This window comes from Sarcophilus harrisii, chromosome 2 (genome assembly GCF_902635505.1).
Source record: "Sarcophilus harrisii chromosome 2, mSarHar1.11, whole genome shotgun sequence".
Classification (NCBI taxonomy): Eukaryota; Metazoa; Chordata; class Mammalia; order Dasyuromorphia; family Dasyuridae; genus Sarcophilus; species Sarcophilus harrisii.
The window spans coordinates 284,789,886-284,815,587 of NC_045427.1; the positions used below are offsets into that span (position 1 = coordinate 284,789,886).

At 31.5% G+C, this 25,702-nt stretch overlaps 1 protein-coding gene across 3 annotated transcripts in view; it reads left to right on the forward strand.

The window, feature by feature from the left end:
* Positions 1 to 25,702, forward strand: part of RPS6KA5 (ribosomal protein S6 kinase A5) — a 178,923-nt gene that overhangs the window by 109,722 nt on the left and 43,499 nt on the right. The window contains exons 6-12 of one of the 3 annotated variants that reach the window (XM_012547365.3): positions 2,044 to 2,127; positions 6,301 to 6,404; positions 16,555 to 16,705; positions 20,492 to 20,653; positions 22,294 to 22,419; positions 22,804 to 22,937; positions 24,045 to 24,138. In XM_012547365.3, coding sequence (XP_012402819.2) covers positions 2,044 to 2,127; positions 6,301 to 6,404; positions 16,555 to 16,705; positions 20,492 to 20,653; positions 22,294 to 22,419; positions 22,804 to 22,937; positions 24,045 to 24,138 — 855 coding nt within the window. Of the gene's footprint in view, positions 1 to 2,043; positions 2,128 to 2,374; positions 2,480 to 6,300; positions 6,405 to 14,330; positions 14,423 to 16,554; positions 16,706 to 20,491; positions 20,654 to 22,293; positions 22,420 to 22,803; positions 22,938 to 24,044; positions 24,139 to 25,702 lie in introns of those variants that run through there. The other 2 variants (XM_031952350.1, XM_023501497.2) reach the window with 2 other exon arrangements.

Sequence of the window (25,702 nt, forward strand, 5' to 3'; positions counted from 1 at the left end):
AGTAATCCCTAAGAACTTTATCATCACTAGGGCAAATAGAAACAGTCTAATTAGATGTCTTGGGTTTGAGTTTATTATGCTGGGATGATCTCCAAAGAAGAATAGAAACATGAGAAAGAAAGATACACTACAAGAAGGAGAAGGGAAAGGAATAATAGAGAAAATTATCTCATTTAAATGATGCACCCAGCACTGTATAAACTCTTATACAGTAGTGGAAAGAAAAGGGAAGAGAGAGCAGGCAGTGCTTGAACATCACTCTCATTTGAACTGATTCAAGAAGGGAAGAATATAAATATACACACAGTTAAGTACAGAAATTTGTCTTACCCAACAGAAAAGCAGGGGGGGAAAGAAGGTAAGCTGAAGGTAGAATTTGAGTTGATTATTGAATAGAAAAAAAAAGGAGGAAAAGATATATAATTTTAGACATTGAACTTGTTTTACTTGTCTCAATGGGGATCAACTAAAATGAATTAATAGAAATCGAAGGAAAGCAGATTTTGCTTTATAAAAGCCAGTCTGATGGCTTCTGTCTGAAATTGGAACAAAATGAGACATTCATATTCCATCTAATAGTTAGGGGGGAAAAGTTTGTAGTATAAGAGGGAAAAAATATTCAGAGCAGAAAAAAGATACTCATCAAGAATACAGTCTTGATAGCTAAGTGCAGCTCGTCTGTACTAAGGTTATACATGTTCCTGGCCTTTGGTCAGAAGCTTGTAGGGAGAGCTACAGTCGCTTGTGTTTTATTTTTGTGCTCAGATGACCAGATAGCTATATCAGTGGCCCAAATTTTTTTCTCCTAAACCAATTAAAATCTTAAGGACAGTTTCAATACCTTCTAAGCAAAAACTGGCCTCTCTTTGGAGCAGGGCCTTAAGTTGTCAATACCACTACAGATTAATATAAAGAAAAATTTCCTAACAATTAGAGCTGTCAAAAAGTTGAAAAAGTTACAAGTGCATTTTTTAATTATTCTAAAAAAGAGAATTTTAGTCCATTCCCTCTGATCCAAGATCCCTCTGTTAGATATATATCCCAAGGAAATCCAAGGTAGAAATAAAGAGCCTACATACATTAATATATTATAGCAACATTTTTTTTTGCAGTGACAAGGAACAGTTAATATGTAGATATTCATTTTTGGAAATGGTTAAAAAAAATTGTGCAACATGAATGTAAGGAAATTATGAAAATGAGGAATATAGAGAATGATAGTTGATAGAATTAATAGTTGACGGAACTAAGGGCCAAAGAGGTTGAATGACCACTGAATTCACACATACTACAAGGCAAGATTTGGAATTATGTTGTGTAACCAAAAGTCTAATACTCTTCATAGCAGCACATCATTCCTAGACATTGTTTAGACTCCTAGAAGTATTTATTTTGTATGTATTTATATGTGCATATTATATATAGATATAATCATTGTAATTTATATTTTATACCTATAGATATATTTAATGATATTTATGAACATATACTAAATTGTTTTCCACATTATATTGCAAACTTTTAAAATAGACATTGATTGATTTTTTTGTGTGTGTCAGGGTCCACACAGTACCTGACACAGAGGAAGTGCTTAATAAATACTTGTTGATTGGTTGAATGATTGATAAGAAGATTCTTGAAAAAAATCCAGTTCCAAAGAAATGAGTAGGTATGGAATTTCAAAGATTAGGAATGACATTTTTTGAGAGCAGAGGGAACTTTCTTGGTGGTCTTCCTTCTACCATATGTAGCAGAGATGTCCAACAGATAATCCCCAATACGTTTTACCAAACTAGATTAAAATATATAATAAAATAAATAAAACCACAATAAAATATAGATAGTGTTGATATGTGATTTTTCTAAGTTAATATTTAGCCAAAGGGTAGGTATAGTTTAGTGGCCTCATTTCTATTTGAATTTGACACCTCTAATAGAGATAATTACCTTTTTCATCTAAGTATAATCATGGTCCTAACCATTTCATGTTGTATTTTTTATTGTATTTTGTTGGAATATAATGAAATGACTTTTTTTTTTCAGACTGAAAGAGCATATTCCTTTTGTGGAACTATAGAATACATGGCACCTGATATTGTCAGAGGAGGAGATACAGGACATGATAAGGTATTCTTTATTTTTACTTTCCTTTTATTTTTCTTTATATACAGATTTAATTATAAAAGTTTTAGCTACTTAAATTATCTCTCTGACAGTCATTTCATCTTGTTTATTTACCTATATTGACATTCTTGTCTTTGATACCTTTCTTTACTCAGTATGCCAGAAGACTAGGTAGTGCAATAGATAAGAGTGCCTGTCCAAAAGTCAAGAACATCTGACTTCTAATCAACCTCAAATATATACTAGATATGTGACTGTGGGCAAATCACTGAACCTCTTTACCTCAGTTTCCTCATCTGTAATAAAATGAGTATTACAGTAGTAACAGCAATTCCAGGATAATTGTGAAGATAAAGTGAGTTTAATAATTATAATTATATATTATATTCAATTGTTGTAATATATATTGTTATATGTTATGTGATTATTCTATATTCTATATTACATACATAATGTAATCATAAATAATTATAAAGTCCTTAGCATAGTCTGGCACGTGACTATTATTATTATCATCATTATTAACATTATTTAGTGCTTTGTTGGATGAATGTGCCATGTACATCAGCTTGTTCATCTTTTATTGATCATCGTTTTGTAATTCGATGATATTAGACATTTAGTATTCTAAATTACTTCTGAGAACCACTATATTGTCTGGGTATGTTGGAACCTGCTCATACTGAGTTGAGAGAGCTGATTGTTAAAAGTTCAATATGCACATTTATACCTTAGAAATAGGCAAATGCTATAAATCAGGGATTGATTTATTTCTTTATTGTCTACATTTAGAAATTATGGAGAAAAATTTAATGGAGGAGATTAAACTTAAACATGTATTATACATACATTTTTCAGAGAGCTAATTGTTAAATTATCTATATTCTTTGCCTGTATTGTCCCAATGTTATGTCATTATGATTTTGCTATCTTTCAAATCATCTTTTATTGATTATAATCTGAAAAGTAGTACATAGAAATTATTACTTTGTATTTACAAGAGTTTTTTAGGCCTGTATTATAAATTTTTGTGAGATCCCTGTGTACATGAAAAAAAATGTTCTTTATCTGATCATTCCTTTAGTTCTCTCCAGAGATCTTATAATTTCAGATTGTGAATTTTGTTAATGTTTAGGCTTATTGCTCAATTATTTTTTTAATTTTTAAAATCTTTTTTAAAAAAAATTATGTAAAGGCAATTTTTAAGATTCATTTATTTATTTATATTAACCTGATTGTGGTTTTACAATATTTGAATTGTATACTCAGTATATAGACATGGATGACAGTGATATGAAAACACACACAAAGCCTTAAAAGAAAAATGAAGATCGGACATATGCCCAAAAAGAATTCTCAGAAGATTTTAAGAGATTTTGTTAAGAGAACAAAAAAGATTTAAAAATCAAATAAGAGTGGTAGAAGAAACATTGGGGAAAGAAATAAGAGCTCCTAGCTTCTTCAGGTGAAATGAGAAGCCAAAAGGTCTCTGACCTTGCTGCTTTTATCTTTCATCTCCTGATGGACCCAACATATCTTCTAAGGAAACATATCAAGGCCAGGAATTTTCCATCTTCCCCAAAACACTTCTCCTCTATAAGGAATCTGCCACTTCTACTATTACATCCTTGATAGTCTCTTCAAGTGAGAAATTGAGCCAAAAATTTCTGGTGCCTTGTGCCTTCCTTCTTTTACTTAGCACATACTTCATGTCCCCTGAGGAAAGGCACAAGGGACTGAGCATCTTCCATGGTTCCTAACGGTCTTCCCCCTACTACTAAGCAATAACTTCAGTCTATACCAGCACTAGCTAACTTCTATTTCCTGCTGCCAGCTTGATCTCCCAATCAGGATGTTGAGAACCTCTAATGCAAAGAGGAATAACCTATCCTTTGACCTCAGGCCTTTAACTCCTTCTATGTCTATGCTTGGAGGAAAAAGGAAGAGGATTGTAGGGGATAAGGATCCCCTTTCTCCTTCTGTGAGATTCAACTTCTATCTCTTTCTTGTGTCCTTTTCCTGTATAATCTCCACCCATCTAGGGAGGAATGAAGCAGGGCCTCTCCAAATGACCATTTGACTGACTGTGATCCCTACTATTTCATTTTATATTTGCCTTCCGATCAATTTCCAACATTTTTTAGGAAGAATGGTCTTCATGATGAACATTTTCATACTTGGTCATACCCTTCAGATCTCAGCAATTTTGAACCCTAGTAGACCTTCACACAAACCCCATTCCTAATCCTGTATCACCTAGTTCCTTAGTATCACCTCTCTCAATCCTCCCACCCTGAGTTTTCAGCCTCAATCATCCAGCCCTTCCACTGTACTTTCTAGAATGTCTGTTCCATGGGCAACAAACCTCTCTTCATTCTAAACCTTTTCCTCCTCCACTCCTTTTATGTACTAGATATTATTAAAACCTTTCTCTCCTAAGATGAAACACATTCCTGATCATCCTTTCCAGGACTAGCTGTACTTTCACTCATTCTCCTCAGTTCACTAGTCAAGGAGTTACCATACTCCTTACCTCCTGTTGCCACTTTCACATTTTCTTCTTACCTCCATCACTCAGTAACTTCTCTTCCTTTGAGATTCATGGTTACTAATATCTACTCAATAAAAATAAATACAAATATAATAGAACATAAGTAATATTAATATGCGGTTTTCTATGTCAGTATATAGCCCCATAAGAATTGTTAGGTTGTTTTAATAGCCCATTTCTATTTGAGTTTGACATCATTGCTGTAAAGGTTATCATCATAAGAAATACAATATTGGAAAAAAGGTGAGTCAGTCATTTAACCAGAGTGAGGAATAACTAATAATGCACATGCATCTTTGGTATCCACGCAATGTTAAGAAGAATAAAGAAAGCCACCTCCTCTTCCCCCATTATGTTTAGTAGATGATCTACAGAACAATTAAGACAAAAATCACACAGGATGAGAAAGCATTAAATGGATTGCTTTTGGTATTATTACAGGTAGTCTCCACATTAATGAGATATTAATTCATGGAAATATGAAAATTAACATTCACAACCCTGTGAAGTATAAATATTATTATCCCTGTTTATTTAGATGAGGAAACTAATGTTTACCTATGTTCACACAACTATAGTAGATATAGTTTATTAGATGTCTAAGTCAGAACATTTACCCAGGTCTCCCCTTTCCACATCTTGTACTCTTTATCTCAAATCACAATGAAGACCCATAATTTTTGAAATTGTTCAGTTAATTTCACCATTTTTTATGCTTTACTTTTTGTATTAAAATTGAAGACTTGGATTCTAGATGAAATTATGAGAAGTTAAAAATTTCAAAAATTATTACTCAAGGACTAAAAAAGCAATTTTATAAAGAAAATTATGTATTCCAACCTGTTGCTTCTATTTATGTAGTCCAACCTTTTTTTAAAATTAAGAAGCTAAGGATCATATTGGTGAAATGATATTTTATTCCCTTAATAGTTTTTTCCCCTAATTCAGTTCAGTTCAATAAACATTTCTTGAGTACCTGTCATGGTTTTTATGAAAGGTATTTTTACTCATTTACAATTATCTTTCAAATATCATTATTTCTAGATATTGCATTCTATTTCTTCTAAATATATTTTTCTTTGGTATGTGATATTGTCATATACTTTAAAGTAATTATATTTTGTATGTTTTAAATCTCCTGAAATTTTAGCTTATTATGGTATAATAAGAGCAATTCAAGTGCAGAATTTTTAAAAGATTAAAATTCAATTGAAAAAATCCCTTTGGGTTTGAACTTTGTCTTCTATGGTCAGTTTTAACTAATGTGTTAATTAAACCAGTGGAGACACTGCTGGATCAAAGGATATGCAGTTTGATAGCCCTTTGGGCATAGTTTCAAATTGATCTCTAACTGAAGTTATTAATTTAATTATATTATTACTTTTGCCACTTTTCACTTTATGTGAAAAACAGATTACCTTAGTAGTTGTTTTCTCATTTTTTGTGCATTTGATAATTTAATCTTCCTTAATTTTTGCTCACATGTGGACATATATGTGTATGTAGAAATAGTACAAAACTTTGGGTTAAAATATTTATTATTTTAATTTTCATTATAGAAGTGATTGTCCTTTTTAATCTTATTTTTAATAATTCTACAAAATACAATGATTATTGTTTTATAGGCAGTGGACTGGTGGAGTTTAGGCGTTCTTATGTATGAGTTACTTACTGGAGCATCTCCATTTACTGTTGATGGAGAGAAAAATTCCCAAGCTGAAATATCTAGGTAAGTATAATAAAATAAATGTATTGTTTTTCATTGAAACTGATTAAAGTGCTACAAGAAGCAAACTAAAACATAAATCATTTCAAATTTGTTGGAAAAGCTTATTTAGGGAATTTCTATATAGTTAGTACCATTGTATTCAGAAAGAAATATGTGATTTTTATTTATGAAGACTTAGTAAAAATTTTGATTGATTTATGAGAAATGAATAGAAACAAATAATATAAAAATCGAAATTTTATTCTTGGATAAAATTTACACAGTCGCTTTCTTAACTATCTAAAGAGCTTTACTATTAATTATGCTGAAACAGATTTTAAGGTTGTGTGGAGGTAAATAAATGAAAATTACAACATTGTCAGATACAAAGAAACTGCATCATAAATGATTCTCTTTCTCTCTTTTTTAAAAAAGGTTGGATATGATCTTATTTTTACATGAATTATACTGTTAGAAATCACAGGTTTTAAATCTTAATTATAGAATTTAACACTAACTCATTAAATGATTAAATTACTATTTTAGATTAAACTTTTCTCATTTAAAAAGGTGGTGCTATTTTATATTCATTAAATTATGTGAGAAAACTAGATAAAGATTTGTTTAAATTTAACATGAATAGTTTTTTAAAAAATTATTTTATCCCATGTTACCTTAAAATAGTACCAAATATTTCTTTTTGTTTTAAAGAATTTTGTAACTGAATATTCTTTATTACTTTTGTAATGATCTAACTTGTAAAAACTAATAAACTTTAAAAAATTAGTAGATATGCATTGTTAATACCAAATATAGAACTTATAACTCACACTAATTCTATCATTTTGAGGACTTAGATTTTTTATCCATGAACTAATTTTTTATTTCATTTGTATAAGAAAATTCTGATGAGAAACTTGATTTATCATATTAATCAGCAACTGTTTTGCAGTTTCTAGTCTTGAAGAGCTTCTTTCTAGGCACCAAAAATTTGAATGATTTGCTTTATAGGTCACAGAAGAGAGTTAAATGCAGGTTTTCCTGACTCTGAGACCAGCTATCTATTATGCTAATAATGGATAATTAAATGTATATATTTTTTAAAAAATATGACCATACAAACACTAAAAGAAATAAAAATATAATGAAAACCATCTTTGAGCTTGGTTTAATAGATGTTTGCTTTTGATTGATCAATTGATTCTGAAACTTCCTAAATCAGTTTTCCTTGTAAAAAGTGTCTCAAATATAATTTAGAATCTGTAAGGAGGAGAATCACAAATTTATATTTAAGATATAGCTGACTGACCTGAATATGGATTGTACTTTTCCCCTACATCTAGTGTATATAAACACTAACATAAGACTGATAACTGGTGTTATTTTTCAGCCTATATACTGTCGTTTCTTTCAGAGAAGTATAATTTTAGGGATGGCCTATATTCAGACTAAATTTATAAATGGTATTATATGATTGAGAATATGGAAAAGTAAATTTTTTAAATGCCATTTCTAATGAAAATTATTCTTACTAAAAAGTAAGAATACATGGTCACTATCCAGAAAACGCTTGAGATTGTTGAATTATTTTTTCATGTCTTATTGTAAACATTGGGTACATGACAAAGATGCGGAGGTACAAGTATGGCATATGGATGAGAAATGTAACACATATACTTTGGTTGAATATACAAGGTCCTAACCCAATCTATTAAGTCTCTGCATATTTATTCACCTAAAATCAGGAAAGAATAAGCACAAGAGACAAAATAACCAAAAGTATGAATTCATGCACACATGCTAGCCAGGTGAGAGATAAGGCCCAGTGTACATCACTGATGAAGATACCACAGACATTTCTTCTTCCTCATTCATAAGTTTCAATGAGAATGAAAAGTAGTCTAAAAGTTTTATACGCACACTTGTTTACATTTCAATAGCCAAATAAAAGGCATAATCAGATAATAAACGCTAAAAAACTGAAAATACCTGCATATTATTTGAAGTAGGGGGGAAAGGATCTTCTATTACATATGTCTGGAAGCAATCTTTGAGTTTTCAAATGTTTTAGAACTGAGCAGTGCTTATTATGCATGCTCCAACTATGGAATAATAGTTCCAAAAGATACACAGTGTAATGGATGAGAAGAGACACAAAAGAGTAGGTTTCAGGTAAGTGAGAATGAGAGAATGAGAAATTGGGATTAGGGAGATGCATGCCAATTATTTCTGACTTTAAAAATGACTTTTTGCTAAAAATAGGCTTACTTTCTATTTGAAAATATTGTGCTAAGCTTCTTCCTATCGAAATTAGGTTATCCAAAATCTGAAAGCTAGAGAAGATGATGAAATTAAAAAGGATACCTTGATCAGTTATACATTGAATAATATATTTAGCAATTTTTTTATAATTCTAAAAATCTGTTGTAGATTATTTTTATTGCACTTTATAAACATAACTGATAACATAAATTTTCCTCTCAAGCTAATCACTCTCATCTATAGTTTTCTCAACTTAAGTTATACTGAAAACATATAAATTCTCTACCATGAAACACTAAAATTTTATATTCTTCCCCTCCTGAATGGGAAACTCAAATAATGAAGACTTTTTCCACCAATGCTGATAATCAATAATTCATCTTTAACTTACAATCTTAACAGTGTCTCATATATACCAAGAAATTTAGTAACTTGCCTGTGGTTACATAGCTAGTATTTGTCAAATATAAGCCTTGAAGGCAGGTCTTGATGACTCCAAGAACAAATTTCTTTAGCTATTATATCAAGCTTCTAGAAGTTCACAAAATCATATATGCAATATACATGTAAATGTTAAGTATTTTTATACTTCTTTCATTACTGAAATAAAATAACTTTATATCAAGAATTTCTGTTTAAAGATAGATACATAAATGTTATATGAATATATATAATGATATTGCAGAATTTGAAGTAATCAATATTGTTTTCTTGATCACTAATTTTCTTTTCATATTAAATTCATTTCCAAATTTATCACTGCTTTCTGCTCTACCCATTTAACAAAGAATAAAAAAAAATAGAAAGCACTTTATCAAAGCTAACCAACACCACAACTGAAGCTGATTGCATATGGAACACTCCAGACTCATAGCCATCTATCTCTAGTATGATGGAGGAGAAATAGATTTTTCTTTTCTCTTCTAAGTCATTTGATCATTGTATTTGTACAGCATTCAATTTCTTTTTATTTTAAATAACCTATTTCCATTATTATAGTCATTGTGTGTATTTCTCAATTCTGCATATTTCACTTTTCATCAATGTTCATATTTTTCTATATTTCTCTTAATTCTTGATATTCAGCTTTCTTCGTTTTAACCTGAGATGTCATTGGTAAAGGAGATTTCCAGCTAAGAAACTCTTCTCAACATAAATTGGCACCTGCCCTACAATTTGTAGTCTATTGAGATTTACCATTGTTTCTTCATATAGCACAATTTGTTTAGATAGACCTTTGTTTCCAGTTTCTTACTACTACAGAAAGTATTGATATTTCAATTAATAACTCAATCACCAAGTATTTAATAAGCACTCATTTTGTGTTAGGCACCATGTTCGGCCTTGGAAATATAAGTACAGAAAATAAAATAATCACTATTGACAATGAGCTTATATTCTAATTCACTATTTCATACTTTTTAATTTCTAATGCTTACTATTAAAATTTTGACTAGAGCGATTAGAGGAGGGCCTGCTGCCTTTTTATTTTTTAATTTTAATTATTGTCAAGATAGTTTCTTGCTAATAATTATTTGAAAAACAATTACAAATGATTTTCAAGTAATAAAACATTTCAAAGAGCTCTTTTGATACTTTATTTTCAGAGTTTTGTTCAAAATGGTTTACTTTCTAATTTTCTTTTTCTTTTGTATTTTGTCTTCAGATATTGAAAAAGCTTTATTGGTTTTATACATTTATTTGACAAAATATTGTTACAGATCACAAACTGAAATTTTGATTTTGTGAATTTGATTACTTTGAACCAGGTCAACCACTGAACCCAATTTTAAAATAAATGAGCATTTATTATATTTATTACAATAAATTAGTATATGATAGTTTGGAAGAAACAGGTAATTATGGTTTTAAATAGTTACACGTGTACTAAAAATGAAAAAGATGTGCTTAAACAAAATAGCTTGATTGGCATTGTCCGAGAAAGTATTATGTAATCTATTCCATCTGTCTATATTACTCATACATATAATTTTTTGCTGTAATCTACTGTCCTCCAACTTAGTCTCACTGTTTTCTACAGAAGTCCTTGTACTTCCATAATCCTACAGCGGGGAATGATCTATTTTTAATGCCTTCATTTCCTCATTTCTTTTCTCCTTGCATTCTGATTTCTAGCACAACCAGTCTACTGAAACTGTTCTTTCAGATTATCAGAAATCTCATCAGCTAAATCTTTTCACATTTTCTCAGTTGTAATTGTCAAACTTTTTGCAGTTTTTGGCATCAGTTTCTCCTTTCTCTTATATATTCATCCCATCTCCTTTAACAATATGCCCCTCTGTCATCCCAACTTTATCATTGTTCAATCTTTTTGTTTAGACTTATTCCCTACTGCCTACAAACAAGCAGTGTATGTCTCCCTTGTTGTGAAACAACCCTCATTTGATTGCTTCACTTGATAATCTCATCAATACCGGAGATGTAATTACCATTTTTATTCAGACTGAAGAATAAATTTTTCACTTTATTTTTCTTACTTTTTTTGCAACATGATTGACATAGAAATATGTTTTGCATGGCTTCACATAGATAATTGGTATCATATTACTTGTTTTCTCAGTGGTTAGAAGAGAGGGATGGCAAGGAGGGAAAAACTTTGCAATTCAGAATTTTTAAAAATTAATATTTAAAATAAAGGTTTTGTAAAATTGCCATCTTGCTTCAGGCCAGTTCCAATGATCTTGTGATGAAGAGAGCCATCTATGCTCAGAGGACTGTGGGAACTGAGTGTGGATCACAACGTAGTATTTTTTTTTTTTTTTTATTGTTTGCTTGCTTGCTTTTAGTTTTCTTTACCATTTTTTTCCTTTTTGATTTGATTTTTCTTGTGCAGCAAGATAATTGCATATATATATATATATATATATATATATATTGGATTTAACATATATTTTATCATGTTTAACATATATTGGATTACTTGCCATATAGGGTGGGGATGGGGGGGAGGAGGAAAAAATTGAAACACAAGGTTTTGCAAGGGTTAATGTTGAAAAATTATCCATGTGGGGCCGCTAGATGGCACAGTGGATAGAGCACCAGCCCTGAAGTCAGGAGGACCTGAGTCAAAATCTGGTCTCAGATACTTAACCCTTTCTAGTTATGTGACCCTGGGCAAGTTACTTAACCCCAATTGCGGAAGAAGGAAGGAAGGAAGGAAGGAAGGAAGGAAGGAAGGAAGGAAGGAAGGAAGGAAGGAAGGAAGGAAAAGAAAAAGGAAGGAAGGAAAAAGGAAAAAAAAAACTTTAATAAAAAGAAGAAAATAAAAAAATTGCCATCTCTGTGCTGATGATTCTCAGATCTACCTATCCTGTCCTCATATGTCTGCTAATGTCCAGTCTCACATCTCCACTTCCCTTTCAGATATCCAGTAGACACCTTAAACTCAATATGTCCAAAATGAACTTATTATTTCCTCCTAAATTCTCTCTCTCTCTCTCTCTCTCTCCTACTTTCCCTATTACTATAGAGTACAACACCATACTCCCAGTGATGCCAACTTGGCTATTCCATATACAAGACTTTTCATCTCCCAGGTATTTTCTCTAGCTATCTCTAGTGCTTGGAATATTCTCCCTTCTCATATGACTTCCCTGGCTTCCTTTAATTTCCAACTGAAGTTTTGTACATTTTGTATAGGAAGTCTTCCCCAACCTCTCAATTCTAATGCCTTCCCTCTATTAATTATTTTCTGTTGAATAAACAGAATATGTATTGTATATGTATTTTGTTTGTATGTATTTGTTTGCATGTTGTCTCATCTGTTAGACTGTAACTGCTTTAAGGATTTTTTGGAATTTTTGTATTCCTAGCACTTAGCACAGAGCCATGCACATAGTAGGTACTTGCTAAAAGTTTATTAATTGATTGATATTCTGCCCTTCCTTGGCTCTTACGCAATTTTTACTTTGATGGTTCTCCTATCTGTTCCTGGATCTTTCTATCCCCTACATCTTAAGGATAGCATTTTCTAAATGCCTAGTCCTATGCCTTGTTCTCTGCCTTTGCGCTTTTCCTTGGAGGTCACAGCAGCTTCTGTGGGTTCACTTATAATATTTACACTAATATGTCTCAAATCTATATATCAGGTCTTAATCTCTCTCTCTTAAATTCTAGTCATCCAGCTGCCTGTACATTTCCTCTTTAATATCCCAGCAACATGTCAAATTCCTGCTCAAAACAGAAATAATTATCCTTTTCCCCAAACCAGATCCTTCTCCAAAATCTCTAGATCTACTATCCTCCTAGTCACTCAAATCATCAAAATCATTTTTGACCTTTCAAACACCCGGCCTTTGCATAGAACACCATGCTAATTCTGATCTGTTTTACCTCTACAAGGTCTGCCACTCTTGTTCAGATCCTTACCTCCTAATTGAACTATTATATCCACCTATTTAATCTTCCTACTTCCAGTTTCTCCTCTTTCTAATTCTTCCTCATACAACTATCAAATTAATCTTCCTAAAACAAAAATCTTTCTAGGTCATTGCCCTTCTCAAAACCTTTCAGGGGTTCCCTATTGCTTATAGAACAAATTACAGACTCTTCATCTTAGCATTTAAAACTACCCACTGTTTCCAATCTGTTTCCAATCTCCCTTTATAATATTATATCATATCACATCCTTTGATACATTCATTTTTGCAGACAAACAGAACTCCTAGCTGTTCCTTAACTTGACTTTCCATCTTACTCTTCTTTGCATTTGTACCCGACTAGAATGTATTACCTCCATAATTGCCCTTTATCTTCATTCAAGGCTTGGTTCTGGGCCACCTCCTTGGTGAAATAAATTCCAGCAAACAATTGCTAGCACTAGCACCTGTCAGCTAGTTAAAAAATTCTTCAGGTTAACATTGATAGAACTGCAGGGTCACTCTTAGTCTGAGTTCCTTGCCTTGGTTGTATTTATCTTCAGACCTTAGCCCAGTCTGGTGGGCTAGAGCTAAATTCATATCTGCAATCTAGGGACCATTAGTCAATTGTATGTGTCAAATGTCAGTTAATCTGCAAGTTGTTAAATGCCTATTTTGTGCCAGGAAAAATAGGGGATAGGGATAAAAATACAAAGAATTAAATACTCACAATGAGCTTACATTCTAATGGTGAAGAAATAAATACAAATAAAAATATATGCAGCATAAATATAAAGTGATCAATACAAATGTAGTTAAATGCAAGGTAATTTGGCAGAGAACACGTTAGTACTTGGGAGAAAAGTGCAAAGGGAATTTGCCCCAGGAAAAGGCATCACACATTATTGTGATGCCTGTGCTACCTCTTAAAAGAAGATAGGATATTATTTGTGAGGAATAAAAGAAATCTACTTTGGCTGGATCCTAAATCCTAGAGGAGGAGTAATGTCAAATAAGCTAGGACAAATGAGTTGCAATCAGATTGTATCAAGCTGTTAAAGCTCAACAGGAGAATTTATATTTTATAACAAAGGCAATTGGAAGCCACTAGGTTTGGTTGAATAGGGAGATCACATAATCATGTTTAAGTTAAAGAAAATTGTTTTGGTAGTAGTATGTAGAATAAACCAAAGTGCTGAAAGATTTGAGGGAGGGAAATCAATTGCCTATTGTAAAAATCTAGAAAAGAAGTGATGAAAGTCACATAGCTGCCCCTTATTTCTATTCTGCTTCTTCCCCTGAATAGAGATCTAAGACATCCCCTACAAAGACATGACTGAGCTCCAAGGTTCCCATCTGTTCAGCGGCAGGCTGGCTCATGTTCCTGTTCCATGCAAGGTATATAGTTTAGGTCTGGTCTGTTGCCGTTGCTGTAAACCATCCCATTCCTTGTCCTGGTTTACAGCCTGGAAGCCATCTTGAAGTCTCTATATAAGCTTTCTAAAATGTATTCTCTCCTCCGTGTTCACAGACCTCTGGCTTTTCTCCCTGTAATGATACAAACTGGAAAAATGATTTACTGTGGTTTCTTCTTGAATTTCTTCATCATTATTTGGATTTGTGCTCTTCCTTGATCTTTATTGAAGTAGTTGTGGGAAAGAAGGAAGTCCTAGTGATTTTTCATATTCTGCCATTTTTGCTGATTTTCTCTACTGTTTAGATTTGGTCTTCATTCTAAAAAACATGGAATAAAAATGCAATTATCTTACTTGTGGAAAAGGTATAGCACTATTAAAATATCTAGTCAAAATTTATTATGCCATTGTTATGTTCCTTTAATAACTCTTACTACTTGTTTGAAGCCAAGGAGGGGAGTTTAGTTTTGCTGCGTGTCTGCTTAGAAATAGTTAATTGTGGTATTAGAATAATTATATGCTTTTTTCACCCATTTAGGGGAAATTTTTCATCTAACCCAAGAGAGTAAACAACCTATTATTTTTTTTTGTGTTCATTTTATGCCATATTTATTATACCTTTGAGTTTTTAATAGTACTTCCCACTCTTTTTTTAATGTGATTTCATAGCTTTTATGTTGTTTTAACCTAAACCTGTGATTTCAGGTACTCATTCTAAGGCTAGTACTCTATCCTTTGCGCCATCTAGCTGTCTCTGTGATTTAATTAGTTTAGATCTCTTAGTTATCTTAGTTGAATTAGTTAGTTAAAGAGATCTCCCTAAACTGATATATGCTATGATTTGTAGTCTTCAAGAGTTATTTGGTCTTGAAAGGTTTAGTGACTTGCCTAAAGTCATATATCTGATGTTAGAGGTGGAATTCAAATTCAAGTTTATCTGATTCTGAGATAGGGCTTCTTTGTATTATGCCACATTTTCTTTTTTCTCTTTGAGTTTTACATAATAATGCATTTTTATTATATTTATTAGTTCATGACTCATACAGAGAAAATATTTTATGGTCCTTAATGCTATAGAAGTGACAGAACCTATATATGTGTGTATTGTGTATGTATATATAAGTAAATATACATACATGTACATATACATATAGAGAGAGCTTATTTTGTATCTTAAAAGAAGATGGATTGCCATATGTGAAGAAAAAGGAAGTTCATTTTGTTTGGATCCAGAGTCCTAGAGGGGGAACAATATCCAGCAAGACCAGACAAATAAGTTGAGATCAGATTTCATAAAGCTGTAAAAGTTAAATAGAGGATTTATAATGTGTACATATGGATATGTAAAATATAGGATTTGCCCCTCATATCATTCAGGAGAATAAAACATTTTCTCTCTGTGAAGGACTTTATTCTTTTCTAGTATCAGAAGTGATACATGAGAATAATTCTGACTGCCTTCTTTACTACTTCCTACATTCCAGCTACCCTGACATTTGATGGTATACAGATTAAAAAATTAATGGAAGATGAATATGATCTGTCTTTTTCCCCCACAATGTTTAAAAATTAAGCACTAATTTTAGTTGTGATGTATGTTATGATGTTTTTAAATTGAAAGAGATCTTAAACTTGGACTCTGTACCTTATGTCACTATATATTTTAATCCAATAATGTATGTTGTTTATAAGTGAGTGAATGGTAAAGAAATGGAAACAACAAAGTGCAGACTCCTCTAAGACTTTTGAGTTTAAACAGAGGAAAGGTTTAACTCAGTAGCTTAAGGGGATGATTGCTTCAAGTATGAGTATTTTTGTTTTTAATGAATGGGGAAAGTTGTAAATGATCAATGATAGGAGGGATGGAATCAGTAGAAAGAAAAAAATCAAGGTGTATTTACTTTTTCATTGAAAGGTGACACCTTAATTTCCATTCTTGATTTCCTTCCATTTAAGAAACTAGTACCTTATGTTTAAACATGTTTTTAAGTAAAATTTTTCAAGGTCTAATTCAATCTAAAGCATCCTATATATAATGTTTGTTTTCTTGAGAAAATATTTAATTTAGCCATCCACAGTGGGTGCTTTATTTTAATTAGAAATATTTATTTACAGGAGAATATTAAAAAGTGAACCTCCATATCCCCAAGAAATGAGTGCTTTAGCTAAAGATATAATTCAGCATCTCTTGATGAAAGATCCTAAGAAAAGATTGGGTTGTGGTCCACGAGATGCAGATGAAATCAAAGAGCATCCATTCTTTCAGGTGAAATGAATTCAGTTAATATTTATTGTGGCTTCTGTGTATATAATGCTATATAAAATGATTGTTCATAATCCTTTCCCTTAATCATTTTTATTTTTATTTTCTTTTAAGGGCATTACAATTCTCATATCATGTTAAAATTTGATGCTATTAAACCATATTAGTTGAATCCAGAAATTCATTTCTTTTTATGTATTCTATATGGAAAAGTGTTCCATATTTTTTATGTCACCCTCAGTTTATGTGATATTGTTATCACTTCATCAATTTTTATGCAAGTAAATTTTTTCTTTTACAATAAGGCTTCAAATATATTGGAGTATTGTGGGGGTTTTTTCTTCTTAGAAATGTCTCAACTAATTCAGAATCTACATATTTCTTGATGATTTATCTGTGGTAGTATAGGATTGAATTTTTTAAAATTTTTATAGTTTTTAACTATGATTTTTTAAGATTAATAATTGTAATTACCAATTTAGTTGTTTGTTTTTATCAGTATTGTCTAGAAAAATTCCAGAAGATTGTCAATGACAAGGGGAAGAGATTTTTTTTTTTTAACTCTTTGTATTATGATACTGACAGGATAAATTCATCAAACTTAGTATACTTCTAAAGATGCAGCATTGTTAGCTTCTAAGCTGTTGGTTTCAAAGCATTAACAGCTAGGTGGTACAATAAATAGAGTGCTGGACCTGAAGTCAGGAAGTCATGTATTCAAATGTGGTCTCAGACATTTACTAGCTCTGTGACCATGGACAAGTTACTTAACCCAATTTCTTCAGTTTCCTCATATAATGAGGAAGAAAGTGGCAAACCTCTTACTTATCTTTGCCCAAAAAATCCCAAATGGGGAGTTGAACAAGACTGCAACACCTGAACAGCAATAATGAAGTATGACCTCCAAGTGTTTATAATCCAAAGTCACTATCAACTTTTTGATATTTTTTTCCTAAAAAATATCTTGCTAATGACATATGTCCCAAAAGACATGGGGAAAAAATCATTGAAACCAAGAAAATTTTTTGAGTTTAAAAAAAACTGCTAATATTATTTTTCGGCTCCCAAAATAAATTCCTTGAGTAAGCATCAAGATTCTCTATTCAGAAGAAAACATTTGTTCTAAATTATTTTCAGTTTACATTACAGGCTTAAAAAATGTTGTACTTAAGTAAGTACAAGCTTGAAATTACTATAAAGATTACCAAAAAAAGTAAAAATGTGATTATGAGATAAACTTTGGCTAGATGATATCAAAAATTTCAAAAGTTATTTTAAGAACTGCTTAGTTTTAAAGATAATCTACATTCTATGATAATAAATAACTAAACACTAAAAATAAAGTGACTTTCTCAGGATACAACTGCACCTTCTGAAATATATACCTAGAAAAATTAGTATTTAAATTAGCAATATCATCTCTCTTTTCAAAGATAAAATTTAGCAATTTGATTTAAAAGTTAACCTAAATCAGTGAAATTCATAGAATTTCTGAATTGGGAGATGTCCCAACAATTCAGTTCATAACTGAACAAAAGATTGATTCTCTGACATTCGTGACAAATAAGATGTCCAGGCTTCGAAGATTTCTAATGGAGAAGGTTAGTCAATACATCCTGAACCATACTGCCATAGATTTAGAGTTAGGAAAGACCTCATTTTATAAATTTTAAACTAAGAATAAGATAAATGACTTAGGTGACTTGCCAAACGGGACCCAACTTAATATCTGGGTGTCTGAGACAGGTTTGAATTCAGCTCTGCTTGGTTCTGGAGGCAGATTAGATGATTCATTGGATGGTGTATTTGCCCTAGAGTCAGGAAGACCTGATTCAAATCTAGACTGAGATGCTTACTAATTAATCTTTGTTTATCTGAGTCCACTGAAGAAGGAAATGGCAAACTATTTCAGTATTCTCGCTAAGAAAATCCCATGGACAGTAGTGGCATGATATGGACCGCAGAGTCATAAAGAGTCAGTCAGACTGAACATCAACAATAACTTTTTGACTTAAGTTTTTCCACAGTACTGTGTAGGCTGCCTAAGTAACTTATTCTACTTCTGGATAAATAATTGTTAAGAAGTTTTTCCTTAACTTCAAATCTTTTTTTCTTTTCTACATAACACTCAACTCTAACCTCTGGACCTAAATAGAAAGATTCTGGTCATTATTCTAGGTGACACCCCTTAAGTACTTAAAGATCCTGACCATATCCCTTGTATATTTTTGTTTCTCCAAACTAAACATCTCCATATCCTTCAATTGGTCATGAACTCAAAACTCTTCAATATCCAGATTGCCCTCCTGGATGCTCTCCAACTATTCAAGGATCCAGGAGATGATTCATTTTGAATGGAAATCATTACTGTCAGTGAAAACTGCATTGAACTGGGAGGCTTGATTTACTATAACTAGTTGATCTAGACAAATCACATTCTTCTCTAGATTTTTTTTCCCCTGAGGCAATTGGGGTTAAGTGACTTGCCCAGTTTTACACAGTTAGGAAGTATTAAGTGTCTCAGACCAAATTTGAACTCAGATTCTCCTGATAGCAGGGTTGGTGCTCTATCCACTGTGCCACTTAGCTGCCCCCTCTCTAGATTTTAAGATGGAATTTTTATTACTAAAAAGGTTGAACTAGAATGAGCTTTAATGTTCCTTCAAATTTGAAAATTCTTTGATCATATTTATTCCCACTTCTTCCACAAGAGGGCATAAGAAAACATTTTGTATTAATGGATTAAATTTAATAGAGTAGTGTCTATAGGATTATATAGGTTCATCAGATTTTTAAAATTAGTTTCCATGCTATAAATTTCCATCACATAATCACTATTGTTCACTAATCACTGTCTCACTCTTACATACCAAAAATGATTTTAAAAGATTTTTTGAAACAAACATTTAGGGGAATGTATTGAGATTATGGGTTTATTTGTTTGTTTGTTTTTTAATTTTAAAAGATCGAACTCATTGAAGTACTAGGAAGGGCAAAAATATAAATGAAAGAGGTCACATTATAACTTTAATCTAGTGCCATCAAAAACTTTTTATAGTCAGTGTAAATATTGCTATGGAAAAATAGAATTAAGGGGAATTGAGAAAAAATTTGAAAATGATGTTTATTATAATATTTTTAGTATTTAGAAACTCCTTAAACCCTCTATAAGGTCATACATTCCTTCCTCTTCTAAATATCACTTTCTTCTCAAACAACCTATTGTCTGGGGGTTGGAGAACTAAGGAATAGGCTCAGACAACTTATATTCGGTGCTGAAAAGGAAAGGGGAGGTGATCATTAGGGGAAAGTATGAGTTGAGATTTGAGGGGAGGTGAGAGTTCTGTGTTTATTGGGAATGAAGAATGAAATTAAGGGCAAGAAGAGGACTTTTCACAATTCTAAATTGTATCAGAAAAGAACAATTGAATAGCAGCTGATTTCTGGGAAGAACTTAAATTTTTTTGTATTTTTGCTTTAGTTTGCTACCTTTCAAGAAACTTCTGGATCAAAGAATTTTTTTTCTTTTTGATTGTAAACTAAGATATTAGAGTGCCCCCTGGAGGCTACCATAGTGTTCTAAAATATATAGTATCTTAGAAGTTGCCTTCTGAAAGACTCCTATGATAGCTGTGGTTTGCATTTTTTTAATTACTAAATTTAAAGTTTTAACTACCTTTATTTAGTCCAATTGGTTAAAATTTAGTGATTACATTCAAAAACATGCCTTCTTTTATTGTCTTATTTTGTTAATTATTACTTAATTTTAATTTTCCTTTTTTGTTTTAGAAAATAAATTGGGATGATTTAGCTGCCAAAAAAGTGCCAGCACCATTTAAACCAGTAATCCGGGATGAGTTAGATGTCAGTAATTTTGCAGAGGAATTTACAGAAATGGATCCCACATATTCTCCTGCAGCTCTGCCTCAGAGTTCAGAGAGGCTATTTCAGGTAATCTCAAGAAGCACATTTATCTAAATACATTTATATTTTCAATGCATATATGTTTAGAAAATAAATTACTTGTTTTTCTCTATTTTTACACAGTTTTAACAGTCATTTAAGAAAATGTTTTTTAACTTTTTCATAATTTAGTGCAAAGGGATATTGTAAGGCTACAGTTTATAAATTATATTTGCTAGATATTATGATTTATTAAACACAACATATTTTAAGAGTTTGATATTGCTTTATGAGAAGCAGCGTGATGTTCTAAGTAGAGAGCCACCTTTAGAGTCAAGAAGACCTGAATTTAAGTCCTACATCTGATACTTAGGGGTTGTGGTCCTCAGTAGCCCATTTAAAATTTTCTGTGGGGCAGGTAGGTGGTGCAGTGGATAGAGCACCAGCCCTGAAGTCAGGAGGACCTGAGTGCAAATATGATCTCAGACAATTCCTAGCTGTGTATCCCTGAACAAGTCATTTAACCCCAATTGCCTCAGCAATTGGCAGAATATTCTACCAGTGTTCTATATGTTTTCTGCATTGATAAAATCATACAATCACCTCCCCTCCCCAAAAAAGTTTGATATACAAAAGGAATTAATTTATTTGTAATAAGTGAAGGTTTTTTATTTCTTTTTTTTTTTTCCCTGAGGTAAGTGGGGTTAAGTGACTTGCTCAGAGTCACACAACACAGTGAGGAACTGTGAAGTGTCTGAGACTAAATTTGAACTCAGGTCCTCCTGACTTCGGGGGTAATGCTCTATCCAATGCGCCATCTAGCTGCCCCAGACTTTTTATTTCTTGAAACTATTTTTAGAAAGTGTGTTGAATTATTTTATTTCTGTGTAGAATAAAATATTGATCTTTTCTTTTGTTTGGATTCATATTTTATGTTGCTTAATAATTAATCTTAACTACTTTCTACTTAAGAGCATTTTTAAAAGTTTTACAATTTTAAAAGGACTTCTACTATACTCTGACTAATGAGTTTTATTTCTTTAAATCATGGATTATAAATATAAGTAAATATATTATAAGCTAGTATTATCTGAGATTAAGCATAATTGTTCTAGTGATATATCGTTGCATTGGTGTACTATGTCATCATGTTTGTGAATTAAATGAAACTTTAATTTTAAATTTAACTGGGCTAAATTAATCCAGTAATAGGATTAAGGGTTCACAAATTGTTAATTTTTTTGGTGAAATCCACTTCCCCAGTTTAAAGTAGCACTTGTTCTAATATCAACCCAGCTTGTTTTTAAGATTCTAACTATATATTTCTTTGGAATCTAGCCACTTTGAAATGTGTATGTTTGTCACCAATGAAAAAAGAATTGAAGTTAGGAATCTTTTTTTTTTTTTATTTGAAAAGGAAAAGCATTTTTTTTAAATTTCTTGATTTTAAACTAATTTTAACTATACCAGAAGATGGTATATTTTTCTTCTAGAAAGCTACTACCTACCTCTTGATTTTTAACAAAAATGTTTCTTAAACCTTAAATAAAATAATAACTATTCAACTTTTAATTGTTGTTTTTTCTTTGTTCAAAAAATTCTAGAGTCCTAGAATTAACCTAAACCTAATGTTTTCAATCTATAAGATCTAAACCTTTGTTTTTTTTTTAACTTCTCTCCACCTTCAGGGATATTCTTTTGTTGCTCCTTCTATCTTATTTAAACGCAATGCAGCTGTCATAGATCCTCTTCAGTTTCACATGGAAATTGAACGTCCAGGAGTGACAAATGTTGCTAGGAGTGCAATGATGAAGGTAGATAGATTTTTTTTTTTTAATGCAAAATAATGTATTTATGATTTAAGTGAATTTTGATATGAATACTTTTAACAGTAATATTTGTTTTCTTAAGAGGGCTTTGATATATTAAAGTTCTAATGTGAGAAAAAAAATACCCTGAAGATGTGATATTTGTACCTTTCGTTCCAGAAAATTGTTGAAGGTTGGTATAAGCTTTTAAAAACAATTTAATAGGATTACATAATTTAAATGAATTTTAACAAGGATGAAAGATAAAAATAAAACATATTTTAGAACTTTAGTGAATATCAAATATTAATCAATGTTCTAAGATTATTTTACTTTCAGTTATATATTAATGTCATTTCTTTAAGTTATATATTGTTGATTTATTTCCAGGACTCTCCTTTTTATCAGCACTATGACCTAGATCTTAAAGACAAGCCATTGGGAGAAGGAAGTTTTTCAATTTGTCGAAAATGCTTGCACAGAAAAAGCAACCAAGAATATGCAGTCAAAATAATAAGTAAAAGGTATGAATGTTTTTGAAAAAAAAATTATGCTTTTGTACCCCATGCCATGTAATTAATTTTATAAATAAAATTGTTTAAAAAAATCATGGATCTAAATATTTTTAGGATTATACTCAGAGGGTCAATCCTTTGATTTATAATAACATACACTTATTTAATTTAATACTTCATATCACAATTTAACATACATTATTTTATTTTTCACAATAACTCTGTGAGAACCCAACTTGTACATGTATTTTTATTCTAATTTTACAGATGAGGGAAACTGAAAAGTTAAGCAGCTTAATCAAAGTCATATAACTACTCAAAAGTGGATGATTCATAATGTTAACACATTTCTTTTATTTCCTTCTCTAGTGTCCTTCCCATTATACTGTTTCAAAATAATAATTTAAATTTGATATTGTGCTGTATAATAATAGCATTTATTCAAAGGCAGCATGCATTCTTATAATGCATTTTTAATTAAAAAAAGGTTCTATGCTTCTGACACCGATGTTTAACTGGGACAGTTTTATTTGGTGTTACTAATAATCAGATTTACCTGGGCTTTTTAGATGCTATTGAATGTATACAATTACTTTTCCCTAGAAATTAGTCTAGCATTGCCAAAGTATATTGATTTGTTTTGCTTATTTCCTTTTTATAAGGGAGGGTTTTTTTGGAGAGCACAGTATAGAATGAGTCATTGAAGTATGACAATATTTTTAAAATCATTAATAAAACATTTTCAAAATAAAAAAAGATATTAGCTTATCAAGGGTTATTATTAGAACTAGCATAGAGATGTGTTCTTTTTGATAAATGATTATTTTGACTTCTATGATTGTATTATATAATACAATTACCAAATTACAAGAAATAGGGAGTGTTGTCATTTGACTGGCTTTTGGGAAATTGACAGTGATTTTCTCTGAAATAAATGGATTACATTTCCAAATGAACTGTACAAGTCATTGCTTTCATAGAAATTTTGCTTTTCTGCCCTGACACTGATATTAAGTTCTTGGTACACATTAAATAAAACAAAATTAGATTTAGAGTAGTATTGAATTGGAAATATGCTTGAATAGATTGGTACAATATGGCTGCTTCATTTTACAGAATGGAAGCCAACACTCAGAAAGAAATAACAGCTTTGAAACTCTGTGAAGGACACCCCAATATAGTGAAGTTGTATGAAGTTTATCATGATCAGGTATTTCACTACTAAACATGAACATTATCATTTCTTTGCCTACCATTAACTGATAGGATGGTTTGATATAAACATATACCATTTATCATAATAGAAGCATATACTAATATTAGACTACATATTAATTTTCTCTTTTATGTACTTTTAAAAGACTCTCCAAAATCAGTGAATATAGGGGGTATCTATCCTTTATTTTTCCAGTATCCCTCCCTTTAATCCTCAAAATGTTGAGAAGTGCATTACCTTGATCAAATATCTAACTTGTCTGTAAACATTTATTTTGTATTTTGTCCATATTTCTCCTTTTTTTGGTGGGTTCCTATAGTTCTAAGGAAGCGACTTTAACAAAAAAAAATTGGTTACTTCAAATACTAATAGCAATTAATATTCAAATAGTATACCCTGATGGTGATTTATTTTTAATTTGAAAGAATACCTGTTGGCAAAAATGAAAACATGTAGCTCATTTGGCAATCTTTTTATGACTTTAATGCCATTTTGAGAGATTTTACAGGTCATGGTAGGAAAGAAATTCCACATCCCATTGGAGCAACACCCATTCCCCTCTTTAACATCTTTATATCAGATTTATATACCTATCCAAACTAAGTATGTAGTTATGTGAAATTGCACATAAAATGAAAGAAAACCTTTAATAAACATTTCATCTTTGTTTCCCTATTGCCTAGTACATACCCTAACTCATATAGTAGTAACCCTTGATAAATATTTATTGAAAGGAATCAAATTGCACTCAATTAAAGGAAGGAAGGGGGTTGATGATGGTGGTACAAGGGTTAAATGTTGGTGGCATCTGGACAATGCTATCACTGCTGCTAGCTACATTTTTTAAATGATTAAACTACCATAGCTATAACCTAATTCCTAGAAGACCTTCCTTCCCCAGAACTGGATAGATAGTTTCTCAGCAGTCCCTTCTTTCCCAGTGGAGCTCTTGAAGCCTCACGTCCTAGCTTCTTTAGGCAAAAAGTAAAAGAGACTCCAAAAAGTGTGAACTTGTTCTTGTTTACCCTATTCTAGATAGTAAAACCAGTTTAAACCAGAGGTCAAGTGCTAGTCTTTATTTTTCCTTTTCTCCCAACATTCTCTCAGCATGTCTGAACCATGAGAGGAAGCTCTAGTGTGATTCTCTGATTGGCTGAAATCTCCCACAGTTAACTGACTAGTATAATGGAATTATAGTGAGGTCAAGAAGCAGATTGGTATGAGCAACCTGACAATGAAAAGAGAAGTTTCCCTGAAATACAGCTAACCTGATAGAGAATATAGTATTTGGGGGTTCCAGACCATTGAGTCTGCAGCCATCTATGCACTGGATGTGGTGTCCTCTTGTTCTCATCAAGCATCAGAGAATTTGCTTAAGTGAAGGCACTTGGGATTTATAGCTCTGAAAACACAGTCCCAGTGTCAGAGCCAGACTTTCCTTCTGTACCAGTTCCTATTACTGGCTTCTCCTTTCCTTCCTCCCTTCCTCCTGCTTATTCCCACTTTCAAGTATTGTTATTGTGCTGAATTATGAGGGGCACTGTATCTTCCTTTCCTC